The sequence below is a fragment of the Taudactylus pleione genome, unplaced genomic scaffold, assembly GCF_031769625.1.
Source record: "Taudactylus pleione unplaced genomic scaffold, aTauple2 ptg000113l, whole genome shotgun sequence".
NCBI classification, from domain to species: domain Eukaryota; kingdom Metazoa; phylum Chordata; class Amphibia; order Anura; family Myobatrachidae; genus Taudactylus; species Taudactylus pleione.
This window is the reverse complement of record NW_028284515.1, coordinates 5160231-5180457: the sequence shown is the minus strand read 5'-3', so window position 1 is coordinate 5180457 and position 20227 is coordinate 5160231. Positions and strand designations below refer to the sequence as shown.

The window sequence follows — 20227 nt, the reverse complement described above, 5'->3', positions numbered from 1 at the left end:
GCATTCAGCAGCATGGCATCACTCACGATATTCCCAGATTGGACTGCATGTACAGCCGACTGGGGATATCGTAAATGTGCATCAACGGTCGTTTTTCTCATACACACTGGCCGATAGAGTGGACGATTGAATGATAACGATATCGTTCAATAGTTACAAATATCGGCAAGTGTGTTTGTGGTTTTAGTAGCTGATTGGTTGGTACTCTATCTCCATCCACTTTCTCTTTTCAAGGCTTAGTACATAGAGCCCCTGGGGGGGAGATACACTAAGCCGTGGAGAGCGATAAAGTCCCAGCCAATCAGCTCCTAACTGTGATTTTTCACACACAGCCAGTAAACTGACAGGCGCTGATTGGTTGGCACTTTATCACTCTCCAAGGCTTAGTACATCTCCCCCCAGGCTGGTCTGTTAATGCCAAATTGGATATTTTTGTATTATTATTATTATTATTATTATTATTTTTAAATCTCTATTTTTGGTCGCCTTGTCTAGGGTGAGTGAATGGAGCATGATAAGTTAGTAGCTGGTGTGGAAGGCTCTTGTAGAAAAATGATGGCCATGTCCATAGAGTTCCACATGGGGGAGGAATGTTCCAGTCAATTTTATGGGGATGTTCAAATTTGATAGATCATGGAGGTAATATCTTATACGGGTAAGCTAAATATTAAGCTGGGCACACACTAAACGATGTGTACCCAGCACAATCTCGTTCGCGACTGGACCCGGCGGGGGTCCCAGCAGCGGCAAGTGCATAAACACTTGCCGATGTCGGGAGTGGCGGGGGCCATGCTGCACTTTGCAGTATGGCCCCCGCTGACGTTGTGCGGGAGCATGTATCGTCGGCGACATAGACGGTACACGATGTGGACTATGTCGTCAGATCCACTGGATTGGACGACATATCGTCTAGTGCAAGCATGTCAAACATGCGGCCCGAATAAACAATTTCTGCGGCCCAAGAGTGTGAGCTCACATATATATAATATGCGACCCACACCCCTGCCACGATCGGAGCACAGCTCCGATCGGGCAGTACAGGCTGGCAACAGTGGTCTCTGAAGCGATCAGAGGCCAGCGTTCCCAGTAATGCAGCGCACGGGTGACGTCACCCGCGACAAGCGGAGCCCGCGGCATCTGCACGGGAAGGCAAGGACTGGAGCAGTGCCCAGCGGCCATCATGAAGAAAGGTAAGTACTGCACAGACAGACACGTGAGTGGGGCGTGTTCTATACTGGGATGGGGCACAAAATAAGGGGCATAACTGGGAGCACTACTAAGGGCATTACTGGGAGCTCTGCATAAGGGGCATTACTGGGGGCTCTGCATAAGGGGCATTACTGGGGGCTCTGCATAAGGGGCATTACTGGGGGCTCTGCATAAGGGGCATTACTGGGGGCTCTGCATAAGGGGCATTACTGGGGGCTCTGCATAAGGGGCATTACTGGGGGCTCTGCATAAAGGGGCATTACTGGGGGCTCTGCATAAAGGGGCATTACTGGGGGCTCTGCATAAAGGGGCATTACTGGGGGCTCTGCATAAAGGGGCATTACTGGGGGCTCGGCATAAAGGGGCATTACTGGGGGCTCTGCATAAAGGGGCATTACTGGGGGCTCTCCATAAAGGGGCATTACTGGGGGCTCTGCATAAAGGGGCATTACTGGGGGCTCTGCATAAAGGGGCATTACTGGGGACTCTGCATTATTGGCACAAATTCAGGGGGCATTGCAAAAGGGGCTGCAATGCAGGGTAGAATATCATAAGGGGCACTGCATTGGGTTTTATTAATAATAAACCTTTCAAAATTGCATATAAGATTCTTTTTTTTTTTTTTTTTTTTTTTCTTTTGACATGCCTGGTCTAATGTGTACCCTGCTTAACACTGCCCAACTGTAGACACTTGTAGGGCAAAATAAACAAGAAAAATGTTTAAATAAAACTCTTTAAATTTTTTTAGTTTTTTTTTTTATTGCAAAACAAATGTAAAACTTGTATTTGCTAGCTACTGTTTACGTTTTATTTCCTCTCTCCCAATGACTTCCTGTCTCCCTCCCCCTCTCTCCCCTTTGGGACCCCTCCTCTCTGTTACCTTGTCCCCTCTACTCTGAGCCCTGGACCCTTGCCTCTCTCCCTCTCCTCTGCCCTGGCACCATGTCCACTCGCTGCTCTCTCTCACCTTGGACCCCTCCTCTCTGCTCTGTCATCTGGCAGGGTGGTATATTCAGAATAGTAAACATAGCAACTGTCCAGTCAGAGGGGAAGATACAGATGTTCAATATATACGAGTCCGATAGTTTCCATATCGTAAGTTCTTTGGATTGTAGGGAGCGGTGGGGGAAGTAGACTTTTTCAATTCTCTATTGTGGTAAGCCATTTACATTGACCATATGGCCTGATATGACTGTAGCTGCGGGGGGACAGTGATGAAGGAGAATTGTATCAGGGAGAGGGGGAAGCCTTGCCTTATCGACCTGATTTATTATATCAAAGTCATCGCTCCAGAGATTTTGTATCTTTGCCACCTCAGAGTATATCTATAAGTAACCCAACCTTGCAACAGTCCCTCCAGCAGAATTCAGAAACCGTAAAACAGGTTTTATGAAGTTTATCAGGCATGAGATATAATCTATGTACAGTTTTCATCAACATTCTTGAGTGATTGATACTATATATTTTATAAACCTTTTGAAATATGTTGTCCCATTCCTCCTCTGTCAGAATAAATTGTTTGTTTTAATTGTTTGACCTGCAAGTAACGGACATGATGATCATGTGTTTGTAATTGCAGTATGCACCTGATGGAGTCCAGAAGATTTTGATTGGAAACAAAGCTGACGAAGAACAGAAAAGACAGGTTGGAAAAAACCAGGGGATGAAGGTATGTCCTGCATATAAACTGATTCAGCCCGTGGGATTAGCACAAAGGAATACTACTATTCGTATGTTTCAGCTCTTTAATGGATATTTCACCATCTTCATATGGCGTTACCCTATAGAAGCCTATGGCTTCTAATTGCAAAGGGCTGTGAAAGGGATCCAATCAGATCCCTCCCAGCATCCCCCAGTGGGGCGCGCATCCTTATGCGCAGAAGGATGCGAGAGGGACTTCAGGGTCAGACACAGAAGTCCCTCACTCTGCAAAGGACAGTTCTTACCAAGAGAGGTGTCCTTGGCATTTTGCTTCATGCATACCGGAGTAATTAATGCCAGCATGCATGCGAAGACTGGCGAGATGCATCACACCCTGTGTCCCCTGTAAGACCAGGATCATGCTCAGACTATCACTGTATTCAACTAGTCAGCTGGAAACTGTTCGTCTTGGAAACAGCAGGAGGCTCATGATTTTTCAGGTAGGCACCTCTCCAGCATCCTGCCCACTTCCTAGTAAAAGTGGGCAAAATGTTTTAGAATAATGCCAGGAGTCCTGGGTCCGTGAGGAGGGAGTGGGACTTAATGACACTATTCTATAATAATCGCGTCATTTGGCCTTGCCTCCATTCATATTTGCAGCTAGGGGCGGGCCTAATTCTCCCGGAGAGCAAATCTCTAAAGTAAGCAAGTATGGTTCATCTTTGTCTAGGCTTGTCAGTAAAGGGGAACAGGAAAAGAGTCATAGGGGGGAATTCAATTCAATGCAAATTGAATAGCGCCGGGAGGGAGTTCCAGGAGCTATTCAATTCTGTGCCCTGTTATGTCGGAGAATGCCGGTTCTCGCGACTTAACAAGGGTGTTAAGACATGAGAACCGGCATTCTCTGACTAATGTGCTGGGCGCGCGACTATTAGTGCTGCGCTAAGCAGTAAAACAGCTGCGCGCCCTGCACTTTTGTCGGATTTCTCCTCGCATCCCCAGGGGAGTGCGAGAAGAAATCTTTTGCTCGTCCAAACAGCGCAGTGTATTGAATAGCTTCGGGAGGTCCCTTCCGCGGCTATTCAACATCGCACTGAATTGAATCCCCCTCCCCCCATAGAGAGATAATGTGAAGGAGTTGTCCATAGCAACCAATCAGCTTCTGTCATTTTTCAAACCGAGAGAGATAAAGTACAGTACCAATCAGCTTCTAACTGTCATTTTTCAGGCTGTGTTTGAAAAATGGCAGTTAGAAGCTGATTGGTTGGTACCTTTATCTCTCTCCAAGATTTTAAACATCTCCCCCTAAATGTCCTAACACACATTTGTATACACAAGATCTATTTTTGTTATAAGCCAATTAACCCATCAATATGTTTTTGGACTGTAGAAGCTCCATACAGATAGAGCCCTGGTTGGAATCAAACCCATGACCCCAGACCTAGGAGGCAGCAGTGCTAACCACTACAGCATTGCATGCAAACGGAGCATTGCACTTATTACACATAGCTGAAAACAACCATGTATGCATTTGTAGGGTTAATTTTGTATTGTATACTCACTATTTTAATATTGGTGGTATCATTTGTTCTTGCTTCATTAGTAAACATTGTGTAAATTCAAACTACTTGTAATTATGCCTGTAGTCTAAAAAAACAAACAAAAGAAAAATAAAATTTGACAGAATATAACTATAGCATTAATAATTCCATTATTAAAAAGCTTAAAGGTACTGTCTGGTGGTGATGCTCCAAGAGTGTCTTTGAAATCGTTATATTAGTGAATCTATTCCCATGGCAACAATTTCCTCCTCTACCTCAGGGAACAGAATGTGCAGTAACGTCACTGCTGTGCATTTTGTAGCTGACAGGAGTAGAAAAGAAATCATTCTACCCTTTGAGCACAAAGTAGGTGATAAAAATAAATCCGTTTTTTCTTCTTCAGGATCCATAGAGTCCACAGGATCTACCTTGGCGGTATGTAGTTGGAGTGATCCATTGCACCAAACAGCTTACAGTTTTGAAGCTCCCAGCATGCACAGGTCCTCCTCCCTATAAACCCCGGCCCCTAGCCACAGGCATTCAGCTTTTTTGTTTGGTGCGCGGCAAGTATCCAGACGCACCGGTTTCAAACAGTGGGACTGCCTAGGCAGTACCAGGCTTTCTTTTTTTTTTATATACCTTTTTTTTTGTTCTGAGTGTAGCGGTACTAGGCCCCGAATACTACGCATGTACTGCGCCTCCTACCTCCACCGATGGGCAGGAGATACATTGGCCGATCAATTGATCGGCCAATTGTCTGTCAGTGTATACCCAGTTTAAGGTGGCTGGGGCCACATAGTCTGTCACCCTGGACGGGTAATAGATGCACTAGAGCGCACTAGGTAGCGTCTACAACTGTGAAGCCAGCGTACCCGTGTCGTCAAAATCGCAACTATGGGGTGATAGGCACTCCCTCGGCCGCTCCTCCCCCAACCCAGACGTAACCCCCGGTTGCGGATTCCTGCATCTGGTTTGCTACTTCTGACCACCTCGTGTGTGAGACGCTCACAGTCCACCTTGGGTGCGCTGCTGAAAGCTGTTGGTGTCAGGGGTTAGGTCTGTCTCCCTGTATACCTCTCCCTTGGGTCAGGTATATAGCACTCTATATCCTACCAATACCCCTAAGGGGGCTGGTCAGTTGATTCAGAGTCCATTTGCATTTGATGACATTTATGCATTGTATGTGACTGTGATGCTAGCTGCTGTATATATACTGCCTTTTTGTTTTCAAAACTGTCGGATATATCTATCACTGTGTTTCTCCTCATTCCTCTGAAAGTGTGTGGGGTTTTTCATTGCATTTATACTCTACCTTTAGACATGGCAATGTGTAACAGGTATAAGGTATAAAGGAGAGAATGATGAGCTTCCTGTGCTGAAATCATGTAAATCCTGTTTTGTAGGCCTGCCTGAACAGGATTTTGTGCAAGATGGGTTGTGTAGTGTCTGTTGTAAACAGCCACCTTTTCTATCTTTTACACATGCACTAGCACAAGAACCACCCTGGGTGGCCTCTTGGTCTCAGGTTTTGTCGCATTTGGTGGACAGGGCCGCAGCGTCGCGTGCTCCTGCAACGATATTGCCTCCTGCTATGGTGTACCCACAGCATTTGCTTCCTTCTATATATATGTCCCCCATGGATCCCTGTTGGTTTGATTCTTCTGCTCACTCTAGTCAGAGTATGCTGCCGTCTATAGCCCCTCAGCAGGTGGTGCAGGCGAATAGACCAGTGGCAGTAAAGCAGGGGCATAAGAAAGGTTCTCTTCAGACATTGCCTCAGGATTCTGACTCAACCTCCTCATCGCACTCTGATACTCAGAGTTCGGGGTCTTACTCAGTTGAAGAAGACCATCAATCCTCTGTGGATGTCCCTGGTCTGGTGAGAGCGGTTAGGACTGTCCTCCAGTATAGAGGAAGAGGAGGTTCTGCCGAAATCTAAGACTCCAGTCTTTAGGCGTCAGAAGGTGGTTTAAGATTATTTTCCTCAGTCTGAACAACTGACGAATCTCATGTCTGAAGCATGGTGTACTCCAAATAAGCTTTTTCCTGTTACAAGGAATTTAACCTCTCGATACCCATTTGCACCTGGTGAGTGTAACAAATGGGAAGTTCCCCCATCAGTAGAAGCTCATGTAACTAGATTGATGAAGAGCTCTACATTACCCATTCCTGCAGCATCCTCATTGAAAGAGGTTACAGATAGAAAACTTGATAACTATTTAAAATCAGTGTTTTTGTTATCTGGAGCTATTACCAGACCAGCTATGGCTGTAGCCTGGGTAGCCAAAGCTATGGAAGAATGGACGAAGGATCTGGAGGATAGCATGCCGAATGCTACCAGAGAACAGCTATCTCATTTCAGGCAGATGCAAGAAGCAGCTATGTATATGGGGGAAGTGGTCATTGCATGTATCTTGGCTTCTAGGGTATCGGCAACTTTGGTTGCGGCTCGAAGAACCCTTTGGCTAAAAGCCTGGAAAGCGGATACAGGGTCCAAGAAGGCCCTGGAATCTTTGCCTTTTGTTGGGAAGGTACTGTTTGGACCAGAGCTGGATGTCGCCAGAGAAGACAGGTCGTCTTCTCTGGCGACATCTAAATCTGCAGGGTTGCCATCTACAACTACCCCTAAGTATAGGCAGTCATCAGCTCTGTCCTTTCACCCACAGGGTAGGGCAAAGGGACAGTCTTCCTCTAGACGGGATAATTCCCACAGGAAACTGCAGTCCAGGAAATCCTGGTCAACCAGACGTCCTGTTTCCAAGCCGGACAGTAAGCCCACTGTCTGATGGGGTGGGCCTACCCCTGGGGGGCTCTCAGGGTGGGAGACCGACTTCTACAGGTTTCTCATGCTTGGAATTGACTACTATGGATGCCTGAGTTCGAGAGGTGGTCTCATGGTTACACCATCACGTTCCTGAGGCATCCTCCTCAGAGGTTTGTTAGTACAACCCTTCCGGTAGACTCGGTCAGATCTTTGGCCTTCCGGGAGGCTATTGGGGCCCTCCTGAGGTCGGGAGTCATAATCCCCATTCCCGTGGCGCAACAGGGAAGGGGTGGTTGTTCAAATTTATTTTTGATCCAGAAACCAAATGGGTAACATCGCCTTATCCTGAATCTGAAGTCTCTCAACAGATTCATCCATGTGCCCAAATTCCATATAGAAACCCTACGGTCAATTATGCTGGAAATGGAGCCTAGAGATTTCATGGTCTCCCTGGACATACAGGATGCTCATCTGCATGTTCCTATTGCACGATCTCACCAAGGATTTCTGAGAATGTTGGCAGATCAGCAACATTACCAATTTCAGGCTCTAACCTTCAGGCCGAAAAGGTAGAGCCTGAAATTGGTAATGTTGCCGTGGCCCCTTGGGTATTTACCAAGATAATGGCCGTCATGACGATAAGGAGTCAGGATACCTCCTGATATTAGCACAATCTCAGGAGATGTTAATGTCATCTCCAGATGACCATTGTCTGCCTACAAGAGCACAGCTGGATAATCAATTGGAAAAAGTCTTCTCTTTCTCCAACTCAGCAGATGGTGCACTTAGGGCTGCTGCTGGACTCTCTGGGACAGAGGATTCTTCTACCAGAGGACAAGATTGCCATACTAAAATCTCATGTGCACAGTCTACTTTGCAAGCAGGAAGTATCAGTTGACTTGGCAATGCAGGTGCTGGGCTCCATGGTGTCCACATTCGACATGGTGGCTTATGTCCAGGTCCCTGCAGCAATGGATTCTGTCTCGTTGGGATGGCCGGTATCATCGGATAAAATCTCAGATGATCCGCATCTCGCCAGAGGTTCGGTTCTCCCTTGCCTGGTGGCTGCAGATGACTCATCTAGACAAGGGTCGCCTGTTATGGGTTCCAGATTGGGTACTCCTCACCACGGATGCAAGTCTGCGAGGATGGGGAGCGGTGACAGGTCTTCACACCTTTTCAAGGAAGGTGGACTTCAGGTTGGCATACCTGTTTCCTCCAATCTCCCTCCTCCTAAGGGTCTTCAGAAAGTTCAAGCAGGAGGGCGGCAGGATTATACTAATAGCTCCTGCCTGGCCCAGGAGACATTGGTTCACCGATCTGACATGTCTATCCATAGACAGTACTGTTTCAGTGCCTCTACGACTGGATTTGTTAGTGCAGGGTCCCTGCCTCTATCCGGATTTACCTCGGCTGGCTTTGACTGCATGGCTCTTGAGTCTTCCGTCTTAAAGGCCAAGGGTTTCTCTATTTCTGTGACCCTGCTGAGGGCAAGGACTCTATCACAGGATTTGGCATTCATATTTTCTTTGGTGTTCCCACAGAAAATATGACCCTAAAGTTTTCAGGGTCTCACAAGTGCTTGCTTTTCTTCAGGTGGGATTTGACTTGGGTCTTCACCTGACAAGCTTGAGAGTTCAGGTTTCTGCTTTGTCAGTATGGTTCCAGTGCAGAATTGCTCCCCTGCCGGATGATAGAACATTTTTGCAGGGGGTTCTCCATCTGTAACCTCCATTTTGTCCCTCTGGTGGCACCGTGGGATTTATCTTTGTTTCTCGGGGCGCTGCAAGCTTCTCCTTTTGAGCCCTTGGATAAGGTGGACCTTAGATGGTTGACAGCAAAGACACTTTTTCTCCTCGCTATTTACTCAGCACGCAGAGTTTCTGATTTGGCAGAACTGTCATGTCACTCCCCATATTTGATTTTTCATCAAAATAGAGCTGTCCTCCATACTAGAGCGGGTTACCTTCCAAAGGTGGTATTCCGTTTTCATATTAATTAAGAAATTGTAGTACCGACCTTTCAGTCTTCAGACCTTTCTAAGGGTGAAGCTTCCATGGATGTGGTTCGTGCCCTACGTATCTACGTGGATCGTACCAGCTCCATCAGGAAATCAGATGAGCTCTTTGTGTTATACGGATTTCACAAACGAGATTGGCCACCTAACAAACAGACTTTGGCTCGCTGGTTGTGTATGACTATTTCTCAGGTCTAGTCAGAGGCTGATCTCCCTGTCCCGAACAAGGTGACAGCACATTCTACTTGGGCTGTGGGACCATCGTGGGCAGTTAGACAAGGTGCCTCAGCTGAACAGCTATGCGAGGCGACCACGTGGTCTTCGGTCCATACCTTTATCAAATTCTATGCATTTGATACTTTTGCCTCCCAGGATGCTTCCTTTGGATGGCGGATTCTCCTCTCTGCTCAGGAGCATTCCCACCCTTATGGGAAGTGCTTTAGGACATCCCCAAGGTAGATCCCGTGGACCCTAAGGACCCTGAAGAAGAAAATTAGTTATGCTATAACTCCTTTCTTCGGGGTCCATAGGGTCCACAGGTCACCCTCCCTGACTCACCTGGCCTCAGTTGGGATCTGTTCCTTTCTTTTTGTATCACTGAATCCCTCTTCGTGTTGTGAGAGTGTTTCTTGTGTAAATTGTACTACCTTCTCCACTTTCCGTCTCTTGCCGTTAGGCTTGTTTGCAAACTGAATGCCTGCGGCTGATGGCGGGGTATATAGGGAGGAGGACCTGTGCATGCTGGGAGCTTCAAAGCTGTAAGCTGTTTGCTGCAATGGATCACTCCAACTACATACCTCCAAGGTAAATCCTGTGGACCCTATGGACCTCGAAGAAAGAGTTAACTAAGCTATTTTATACCATAACTAATTATTTCAAGTAAATGGCCTCTACACACTAATGAATATATATATTATACAGCTGACAGTGTTTCTAATTGCTATGTATTCCTCTGTAGTATAGTATGTTTGAAAATTCAACCCAGAAAGCTGAAGAGTATTCTCTTCTCCAGCAAAAGTTGACTTTATTTGCATATATAAATCTTCGCTATGGGATTAACAGGCCTTCATTCTACTGCAGGCAATGTGACGGCATATCCCAATTACTGTGATCTGATCACTGATTAAATGAATCTATGCTAATAACATGCAGACATCACTGAGAAATTATACTTGTGATTTGAAAGTTTAAAATGAAAATTCCCTGAATATGTATAATTTTTCAACTTGCATTTTAGTCATGTGTACTTAGGGGTAGGTTTATCAAAGCTTGGAGAGAAACAAAGTACCAACCAATCAGCTCCTGTCATTTTCAAACACAGCCTGTAAAATGGCAGTTAGAAGCTGATTGGTAATGCTGGGCATACACTGCCAGATAAAAATGCCTATCAGACCGACAGACATTTTATCTGGCAGCCTGACACCCTGCAGATATCGTGGACATACACTGCGAGAGATCTCAGTGTATTGGCTTCGATATCTGTGCTCCTCCCACGGGGAGGAGACATCTCTCCATTCCTTCTCTGTGAAGGAACAGGGGAAATGTCTGTCTGTCGGCCGTGGCTGGGCATACACTGTCTGAGGCGGCCAATATTTAACATACAAAGTATCGCATTGGACGGGCATACTGGACAATACGGTATGCCAGACTGATCGATATTTTACCCTCGGTGACCCGCGCACACACTGCAATTATCGGCGGGATCCACTGATATCCGGCGGATCGCCCCAATAACTGCTTAGTGTATGCCCGGCATTAGTACTTTATCTCTCTCCGAGATTTGATAGATCTCCCCCTTAGTTCCACTGTCTACTTAATGTGCGTCAGCACAATGAATCTTTATTATTGAATTGTGTAACATTAAATGATGCCCACACAACTAAAGGTAACACTAAACTTAAAATCCAAATTGATTCCTACAAAAGAGCTAATTATTTAAAAGAGCTGTTTATGTATATGGGTTCCCATAGTTTGGAGTCGCACATGACCGAGCCGCATCTCCACAACGTGGCGTTCGCACGTAGGATAAGTGCTATTGGTGTGGAGACGGATTTTCCATCTGATTTCAAACAGAACTCTTGCACCAAGGATAGGGCTGGAGCAAGTGTGCGCTGATCATATTGGACGCTACTTTCGGAATTGGAGGGATGGGGGCGGATCAGCTGACTATAGATGGATATTGCATCTATTTTGAACGAAGCAATGTGGCCGAGTTGCGTGCAGCTCTGAATCTGCTCCTTTTGTGTTCTTCAATATACTTAAAAACAGGAAGTCTGGTGTGCATAGGCAAAAATGTTTTTCTGCATTCATAGTTTTCTAATATCTCCCAGATCATTTCTTGACCTATTTATATATTGGTGAATGCTGCTAGTAGCTATAGTATATTTTACTAAACGTGTGTTAAAAGTCAAAATGTCATTGCAAGAATTATTTATGAAGTCATGAGGGTAGCCAAGTATATATCGGTTTGGTTATATCGGTATGAGAAAATGCTTTTCTAATGTGTTCTCAGCAGAAAACATGTCTACTGATCATGCTGTGCAATGACTAGCAATTCTTGTAACGAAAGACGAAATTTCCATAAACATTTCTAAACGGGTTGTATGCACTTTACAAGTGTTGTAGTAGTTCAGCTTTATATTTACCAATGAGCTCAATGTTGTTAACTTTTTGTATCAAGAAAATGTGTGTATTTTAACGGATTCCCTTCATTCGTATAAATGTATAACATTTGCAATTTCATTTTTGCACTAATGCTCCAGCCGTGTGGTTAAAATGCCAGTTTTATATGATGGAGAATCAGAAAACTGTTCAAAACACATTTTCAAGCATAACATATTATTAAACATCCCCTTTAAGAAATTTTATATGAAAGCAGAAATTTATTTTTAGGTTTTAAATAATATAAATCTGATTGGATGACTGAGTCATTCTTCCGTTCAGGTGCATCCCACTTGCTTACATACTGTAGTCCCTTTGACATGGTAACTTGAGGGGTAGCAGAGGAGTCTACTGTGATTTGGGAAAGGGAGAAGTAGGGGTATATTTATTAAAAATCGATTTTAATCGATTTAAAATCTGTCTATCGATGTTTTATTTCTGGGGCTAAATCACACATTTCCTAATACTTAAAAAAACAAAATCAAAAATTGTCTGTTAGTAAATGTGTGACTTAGCACCAGAAAGACAAAATCGATGTCAATCAATTTTGATTGATTTTAAATCGATTAAAATCGACCTGTAGTAAATATACCCCGTAGAGTTAATTTTAACAGCCAACCCTGCTTTCTGTTATCTAAGTGGGCATTCACTTAAAGAATAGACTTGTTTTTGGATGAAAATTGTTCTAAAGAACCCCCTCAACCCACTTGCTCCCCCCCCTTACTTGAACTGTTGATCTCCCCTTTCTGGGACACTCAAATTCTGCACAGTTAGGTTTCATGAAAAAAATGGGCCCCAGCTTGTATTGGGCTCCAGCAGTCCATAGTGCCTCTCAACTGGCCATATTGACGTGCCAATGGTTGCAGGATGCTGAGCCTACAGTTATCTGCTAGTTTGGGGAGCCCCGAAGTTCAGGTCAGCTGGGAAAGGACCGAGTGTTACTTTTTTTTTTATTGTTGAACTCCAAAAGGTGGAAAAATCATTTAAGACTAAGGGGTCTATGTACTAAAGCTTGATGAGAGATAAAATTGAGAGAGAAAAAGTATTAACCAATCCGCTCCTGTCATTTTTCAAACACCGCTTGTAAAATGTAAGTTAGAAGCTGATTGGTTAGTGCTTTATCTCTCTCAATATTCTCTCTCCGGTCTTTAAAATCTATTTGCATGCAACCAAGGGGCATATGTATCAGTGACTGGAGCTTTGACAAATAAATGTAATACTAATGTTACTTTGTATCTACTTCAAAATATTTTTAGTTTCGTAACACAACTTTCCATAATGTGGTGTTTTTTTATTTAAGTTTTATGTATTTATATAATACTAGGTAAATAAGAATTTCTTTCTTTATTGTTGCAGTTTACACTCTCTTTGGGTGCAACCCTAGGGATTAATGCAATTTTCTTGTTAAGAGTGTGATCTAAATGTTTTATCTGTTTGTGATACCAGAATTCTGCACTAATGTTTAGTTTTTAAGCATATGTCTGTATAATAAAATAGAAAAGGGATACGTAATATATATCTACATATGAATGAAAAGATGCATCTTGGTGTTCAAAATATGAATTCTCCTATAAGAAGTATAAGAAAACTGTATTAATTCGCCATGTTCTGAATTATGAGTGTATAAAGACACTTCAAAAGAGACTTGGTAAATGAATGTGTGTCTGCAGTCAGACAGACTAGGTAAGAAGCTGGTGTGTGTGGGCCCCCTGTCATCCCTCTCTTTCTCTGTTTGCCTAATGGATAATCTGGATCTGGATCAGTCACCTGCACCAGTAATTGTAGAATTCAGATGTTGTAATGGTGATCTAGGCTAGTATCCTATAACAGATTTGCACCAATGGCTAATAATTTGCTGTTAAGATTTATTTCATTTTTTTTTTTTTTTTTAAATATATTGTAGAAAAAAGCATTAGAAATAATTTCACCAATGTATCCTTGCTTTTACCTCCTTACAACAGAAAAGCATGAATCGGGACAAAATTAAGACCTGCACACCCACCATATAAACCATGCTCATGATTCAGCCAAGTGTGCCCCCGTTTGGCTGAACGTGGTTGGTTATATCCTTTTAAGCTGCAAAAATCAGCACTGCCCAGCCAGAACAGGCACTTTTAGGAGGTGTGCTTCAGTTATCATAAGTGATGAATAATAAATCTCACTTTACATGATTACAGCTATACCACTCATTGTCAGGGATGATTTAAATTTGTTTAGCATTCTAATGGGAATGAAGTGCCAGGTGGCTGTGAATGGTTTCTACCTCTCTTACCTATATGCCATCCCAGGAACGGCATCGCTTGTGTTTGGACATGCAGACAGACTGTTAGACTGCTGGTATTTGCTCAGTGAAACATATTTAATTTCCATAAATCCGTGATAAATGATCTAAGCCTATTCAGCCATAGATTCAGTTGTGTAATGTAAATATTAGTCCATGAAAACATGTAGGTGTATTTATTTTCATAGAATGTATTTTTTTCCAGCAAGTCGTTAACTTGTGCATGGGGTTATTTCTGAATGAGACCAAGCATCCTCCAGTGGTTTGTGTGTGTGTGTGTGTGTGTTTTTAAGCTGCAGTTCCTATAATACTCTTCTAGAGTGTGCAGACAGGGATGCCATGAGGAGGTGGGGCGGGTGCCAAATGACTGGGTCTACCAGGGAAATGTAACCATGAGCCAACGTGCTAGATAATGTCCTCCCCTAGAACAGAGCCTGATCGATCTCAGGGCCTGATTCAGACCCGTTCGCACGCAGTCTGTCGATGTTTGCAATCTGTGCATGCATACAAGTGTGCGTGCGAGAACTAGTCCATGCTATCAGGAAGCATTTGCACCCTGTACACAGACGCTCTGCAAGCATGAGTGACAGGATGTGCCATTTGTGGGTGGTGACAGGGGGTGGTTGATGGTAACGGGGGTGTGGTGGTACGAATGCAGCCGTGTCCTACACCGTCTGAACGCCATTTCAGGGCCCTACACAATTAAGACGCATCGTCAGCATACACGTCACATGGCTGATTTACACACGGCAGCACTCGCAGTGCTTGCGGTAGGGTATGGTCAGCCACAAGTGCTGGGTATGGGTCTGATGTTACCAATTGGTTTAATACACTTCCTGGAGATGACGTGTGTTACTAAGGGAAAGTGGGCGTCTTGTGTCAGGCAGGTGGGCGTCTAAGTACATACCGCGATTGCACGGCAAGACATAGTAGGCGTGCTAATGTCTTGCTAGCAATCGCAGGATTTGCATACTTTGCTGTGTGCGAACGCAGCCTAGTGAACGGGTCTGAATCAGGCCATTAGAGCAAAGATACTAGCTTTCCAAAATCCTTGCACTGAAGTGGATATAGAGCAATGTGTGAAAACTGGTCTGTTCTATTTGATGGAGTAAATGTCTCAAAGAATATTAATGATTAATCAAAACTGTGGTACCTTTTTGAATTGGCATGGTGTAACCTTTGATGTGATTTAAAAGGTTGAAGTTCTAATACTCCTAATGGCTCATCACATAAATGCGGTGTAGATTTTGGCATTGCCAGCATATTGTATATTATTTTGTGTTATGTAGACAAGTGTGTTCACCCAAGGCTGAAAGGAAACGGCTTGTTTTATTTTTTATATTTGACAGTTTAGGGAATCTTTTAATCCCTGGAATTTACGGTCAAAGTTTGGAGAGCAGAAAGCGCCCAGTTGTACAGCGAAGTGGGCTGTCTGGGTGTTCACTGACGCAAATTGCACTATTGTGGTCCCGCTCGCCGTGGCACAATGAAAAAAATTGTGGTATTGTACAGCTGGAGCAGAGCCACAATGGAGCTCGTTCTCCCAGGGATCTCGCAGAACCTTGTCTTTCTCAGGACAGCCGTGTCTAGTGGAACACCTATTTTTCTCCATAATAGCCAACAGGTCTACCCCTGATGAAAGCACTAGTTTTGAGTGAAAAATCAATATTAGATTATTTCCAGAACTGAAACCTCCAGTGACAAATAATTTTAAATTGAAATCTGATACTGTCCCTGTGAGTTAACACAGCTGGCAACTACTGTATGCTCTCAGCAAGGAGATTGGTATTATAATAGACTTTAACTGTTCATTTTATTCGTCTGACACCATACGTGTTATGCAATCTCTATCAGTAGATACAGGGTTTGAATGTACTAATAAATTAAGTGGTTTTTTTTTTTGTTGTTGTATGTACACTGTAAGATAACACCATGATTAAAATATTAAATTGCAACAAATTGCATTTTTAAACTGGATAAAAGCTTGTTAAATAAACAAAACCCCACAATAAAGCAGCCTGTGTGTGTTGTGGCAGTACATAGAGCTGTGATGGTGTGAGGTATCCAGCAAAGCCTGCCAAATTAAAGGCAAGTAATATCATCCTGAGATGATGTTATGTGGCGAAAAGAAAAGCTAGATCAATTGCATAATTCCGCCAGCCCCAAAATGTGCCCGTTAAGAGGTTTCTCCAGCCTTACCTATTATTTCTTTGGCAGTAACCTTTTAATTGCAGGAAGTCCTGTGATGGCCCTTCTATGTAGAAAAATGCTATTTGTCTCCAGAATTTTGTTGTCTTGCAGTTCAGTAAATAGATGAGGTATGTGTGTGTGTGTATGTATATATATGTATATATATGTGTGTATGTATATATATATATATATATATATATATATATATATATATATATATATATATTATATCTATCACACACACAGTCAGGTGCATAAATATTGGGACATTGACAGAATTTTCATATTTTGGCCTCTATTCACCACCACAATGGCTTTGAAATGAAACTGACAAGATGTGCTTTAACTGCAGACTTTTGGATGTAATTACCCTCAAATTAAATCTTAATCAGGTGAACAGTGTAGGAATTACAACGGTTTCTATATGTGCCTCCCACTTTTTAAGGGGCCAAAAGTAATGGGACTATCAACTCAAAAGCTATTTCATGGACAGGTATGGGCTATTCCCTCGTTATTTCATTATCAATTAAGCAGGTAAAAGGTCTGGAGTTGATTCTAGGTGTGACATTTGCATTTGGAATCCGGTGCTGTCGACTCTCAATATGAGATCCAAAGAGCTGTCACTATCAGTGAAGCAAGCCATCATTAGGTTGAAAAATCAAAACAAACACATCAGAGAGATAGTTGATTTGGCCACACCTAATGTTTTTGCTGTTTGGAACATTCTTAAAAAGAAAGAACGCACCGGAGAGCTCAGCAACACCAAAAGACCCGGAAGACCACGGAAAACAACCGTGATGGATGACAGAAGAATTATTTCCCTGGTGAAGAAAAACCCCTTCACAACAGTTGGCCAAATCAAGAACACTCTCCAGGAGGTAGGTGTATATGTGTCAAAGTCAACAATCAAGAGAAGACTTCACAAGAGTGAATATAGAGTGTTCACCACAAGATGTAAACCATTGGTGAGCCACAAAAACAGGAAGACCAGATTAGAGTTTGCCAAACAACATCTAAAAAAGCCATTACAGCTCTGGAACAACATCATATGGACAGATAAGACAAAGATCACCTTGTACCAGAGTGATGGGAAGAGAAGAGTATGGAGAAGGAAAGGAACTGCTCACGATCCAAAACATACCACCTCATCAGTGAAGCATGGTGGTGGTAGTGTCATGGCGTGGGCATGTATGGCTGCCAATGGAACTGGTTCCCTTGTATTTATTGATGATGTGACTGCTGACAAAAGCGGCAGAATGAATTCTGAAGTGTTTCGGGCAATATTATATGCTCATATTCAGTCAAATGCTTCATAACTCATTGGATGGCGCTTCACAGTGCAGATGGACAATGACCTGAAGCATACTGCAAAAGCAACCAAAGAGTTTTTTAAGGCTAAAAAGTGGAATGTTATGCAATGGCCAAGTCAATCCCCTGACCTGAATCCGACTTAGCATGCATTTCACTTGATGAAGACAAAACTGAAGGGAAAATGCTCCAAGAACAAGCAGGAACTGAAGACATTTGCAGTAGAGGCCTGGCAGAGCATCGCCAGGGATGAAACCCAGCGTCTGGTGATGTCCATGCATTCCAGACTTCAGGCTGTAATTGCCTGCAAAGGATTTGCAAAAAAAGTATTAAAAAGTGAAAGTTAGATTTAGGATTGTTTAGTTTGTCCCATTACTTTTGGCCACTTTAAAAAGTGGTAGGCACATATAGAAACCGTTGTAATTCCTACACCGTTCACCTGATTTAGATGTAATGACCCTCAAATTAAATCTGAAAGTCTGCAGTTAAAGCACATCTTGTTTGTTTCATTTCAAAGCCATTGTGGTGGTGAATAGAGGCCAAAATATGAAAATTCTGTCAATGTCCCAATATTTATGCACCTGACTGTGTGTATGTATATGTGTGTATATATGTGTGTGTGTGTGTGTATATATAATAAATTTAGTACTGTGCAAAATTTTTAGGCAGATGTGGAAACAATGCTGCAATGTAAGAATGCTTTCAAATATAGAAGTGATAATCGTTTATTTTTTATCAATTAACGAAATGCAAAGTGAATGAACAGAAGATAATCTAAATCAATTCAATATTTGGTGTGACCACCCTTTCCTTCAAAACAGCATCAATTGTTCTAGGTACACTTGTAAACAGATTTTGAAGGAACTCAGAAGGGAGGTTGTTCCAAACATCTTGGAGAAGTAACCACAGATCTTCTGTGGATTTAGGCTTGCTCAAATCCTTCTGTCTCTTCATGTAATCCCAGACAGACTTGATGCTGAGATCAGGGCTCTGTGGGGGCCATATCATCACTTCCAGGACTCGTTGTTCTTCTTTACGCTGAAGATAGTTCTTAATGACATTGGCTGGCTGTATGTTTGGGGTTGTTTTCCTGCAGTAGAATAAATTTGGGGCCAATCCGATGCCTCCCTGATGGGATAACATGATGGATAAATACCTGCCTATATTTCTTAGCATTGAGGACACCATTAATCATGACCAAATCCCCAACTCCATTTGCGGAAATGCAGTCCCAAACTTTTAAGGAACCTCCATCTTGCTTCACTGTTGCCTGCAGACATTCATTATTGTAACGCTCTCCAGCCCTTCGACGAACAAACTGCCTTCTGTTACAGCCAAATATTTCACATGTTGACTCATCAGTCCAGAGCACCTGCTGCCATTTTTTTGGCACCCCAGTTCTATGTTTCATGTATAGTTGATTCACTTGGCCTTGTTTCCATGTCGAAGGTATGGCTTTTTGGCCACAATTCTTCCATGAAGACCACTTCTGGCCAGACTTGTCCGAACAGTAGATGGGTGTACCTGGGTCCCAGTGGTTTCTGCCACTTATGAGCTGATGGCACTGGTGGACATCTTCCGATTTCGAAGGGAAGTAAGCATGATGTGTCTTTCATCTGATGCACTAAGTTTTCTTGGCCGACCACTGCATCTACGGTCCTCAACGTTGCCCGTTACTTTGTGCTTCTTCAAAAGAGCTTGAACAGCACATCTTGAAACCCTAGTCTGCTTTGAAATCTTTGCCTGGGAGAGACCTTGCTGATGCAGTATAATTACCTTGTGTCTTGTTGCTGTGCTCAGTCTTGCCATGGTGTAAAGCTGCATACACACACTAAGATTTTCTGTCCAACCATCCAACTAGTTGATTGGTTGGAATGAAAATCAGGTAACGTATGGGAGTAAATGATTGTCAGCAATTTGCTCCTAAATGCCAAAAACAAATGAAAATGGTCGTTAGACAAGTTTGGACAAATTGTTTAGATCAAACATTTTAACAGTTTTTGTACATTTTCCGGCGTTTGGGAGCAAATTACTGATTGTCATTTGCTTTCATACCTTACCAGATTTTCATTCCAACCATTCATCTAGCTGGATGGTTGGACAGAAAATCTTTACGTGTGTTTGCAGCTTAAGACCTTTGACATGAAACGGTCTTCCACAACCTCACCTTTTTGTAGCATAGTTTGGCTGTTCCTCACCCAGTTTTAAGCCTCCTACACAGCTGTTTCTGTTTTAGTTAATGACTGTTTCTCATCCTACATATGAAAATGATAATAATCACCACCTGTTTGGTATGATTGGTTAATCATACACCTGACTATAATCCTACAAAATCCTTGACTCTGTGTAAGTGTACCTAGAAAAAATTGATGTTGTTTTGAAGGCAAAAGGGTGGTCACACCAAATATTGATTTGATTTTAGATTTCTCTTCTGTCCATTCACTTTATTTTTTTTATCAATTTAAAAAATACAAACTATTACAACTTCTATTTTTGAAAGCATTCTTACTTTGCAGCATTTTTTCCACACCTGCCTAAAACTTTTTCACAGTACTGTGAAATAAATAAAATATGGGTCAACAGTCATTCTATAGACCCCATAATGTAGACACTTA

The 20227-nt window shown here is 43.0% G+C and overlaps 1 protein-coding gene across 1 annotated transcript in view; it reads left to right on the top strand.

Annotated features, from left to right (window-relative positions):
• Nucleotides 1-20227, top strand: part of RAB15 (RAB15, member RAS oncogene family) — a 62302-nt gene that overhangs the window by 27529 nt on the left and 14546 nt on the right. Inside the window, exon 5 of the mRNA XM_088471299.1 lies at nt 2789-2878. Coding sequence (XP_088327425.1) covers nt 2789-2878 — 90 coding nt within the window. The remainder of the gene's footprint in view (nt 1-2788; nt 2879-20227) is intronic.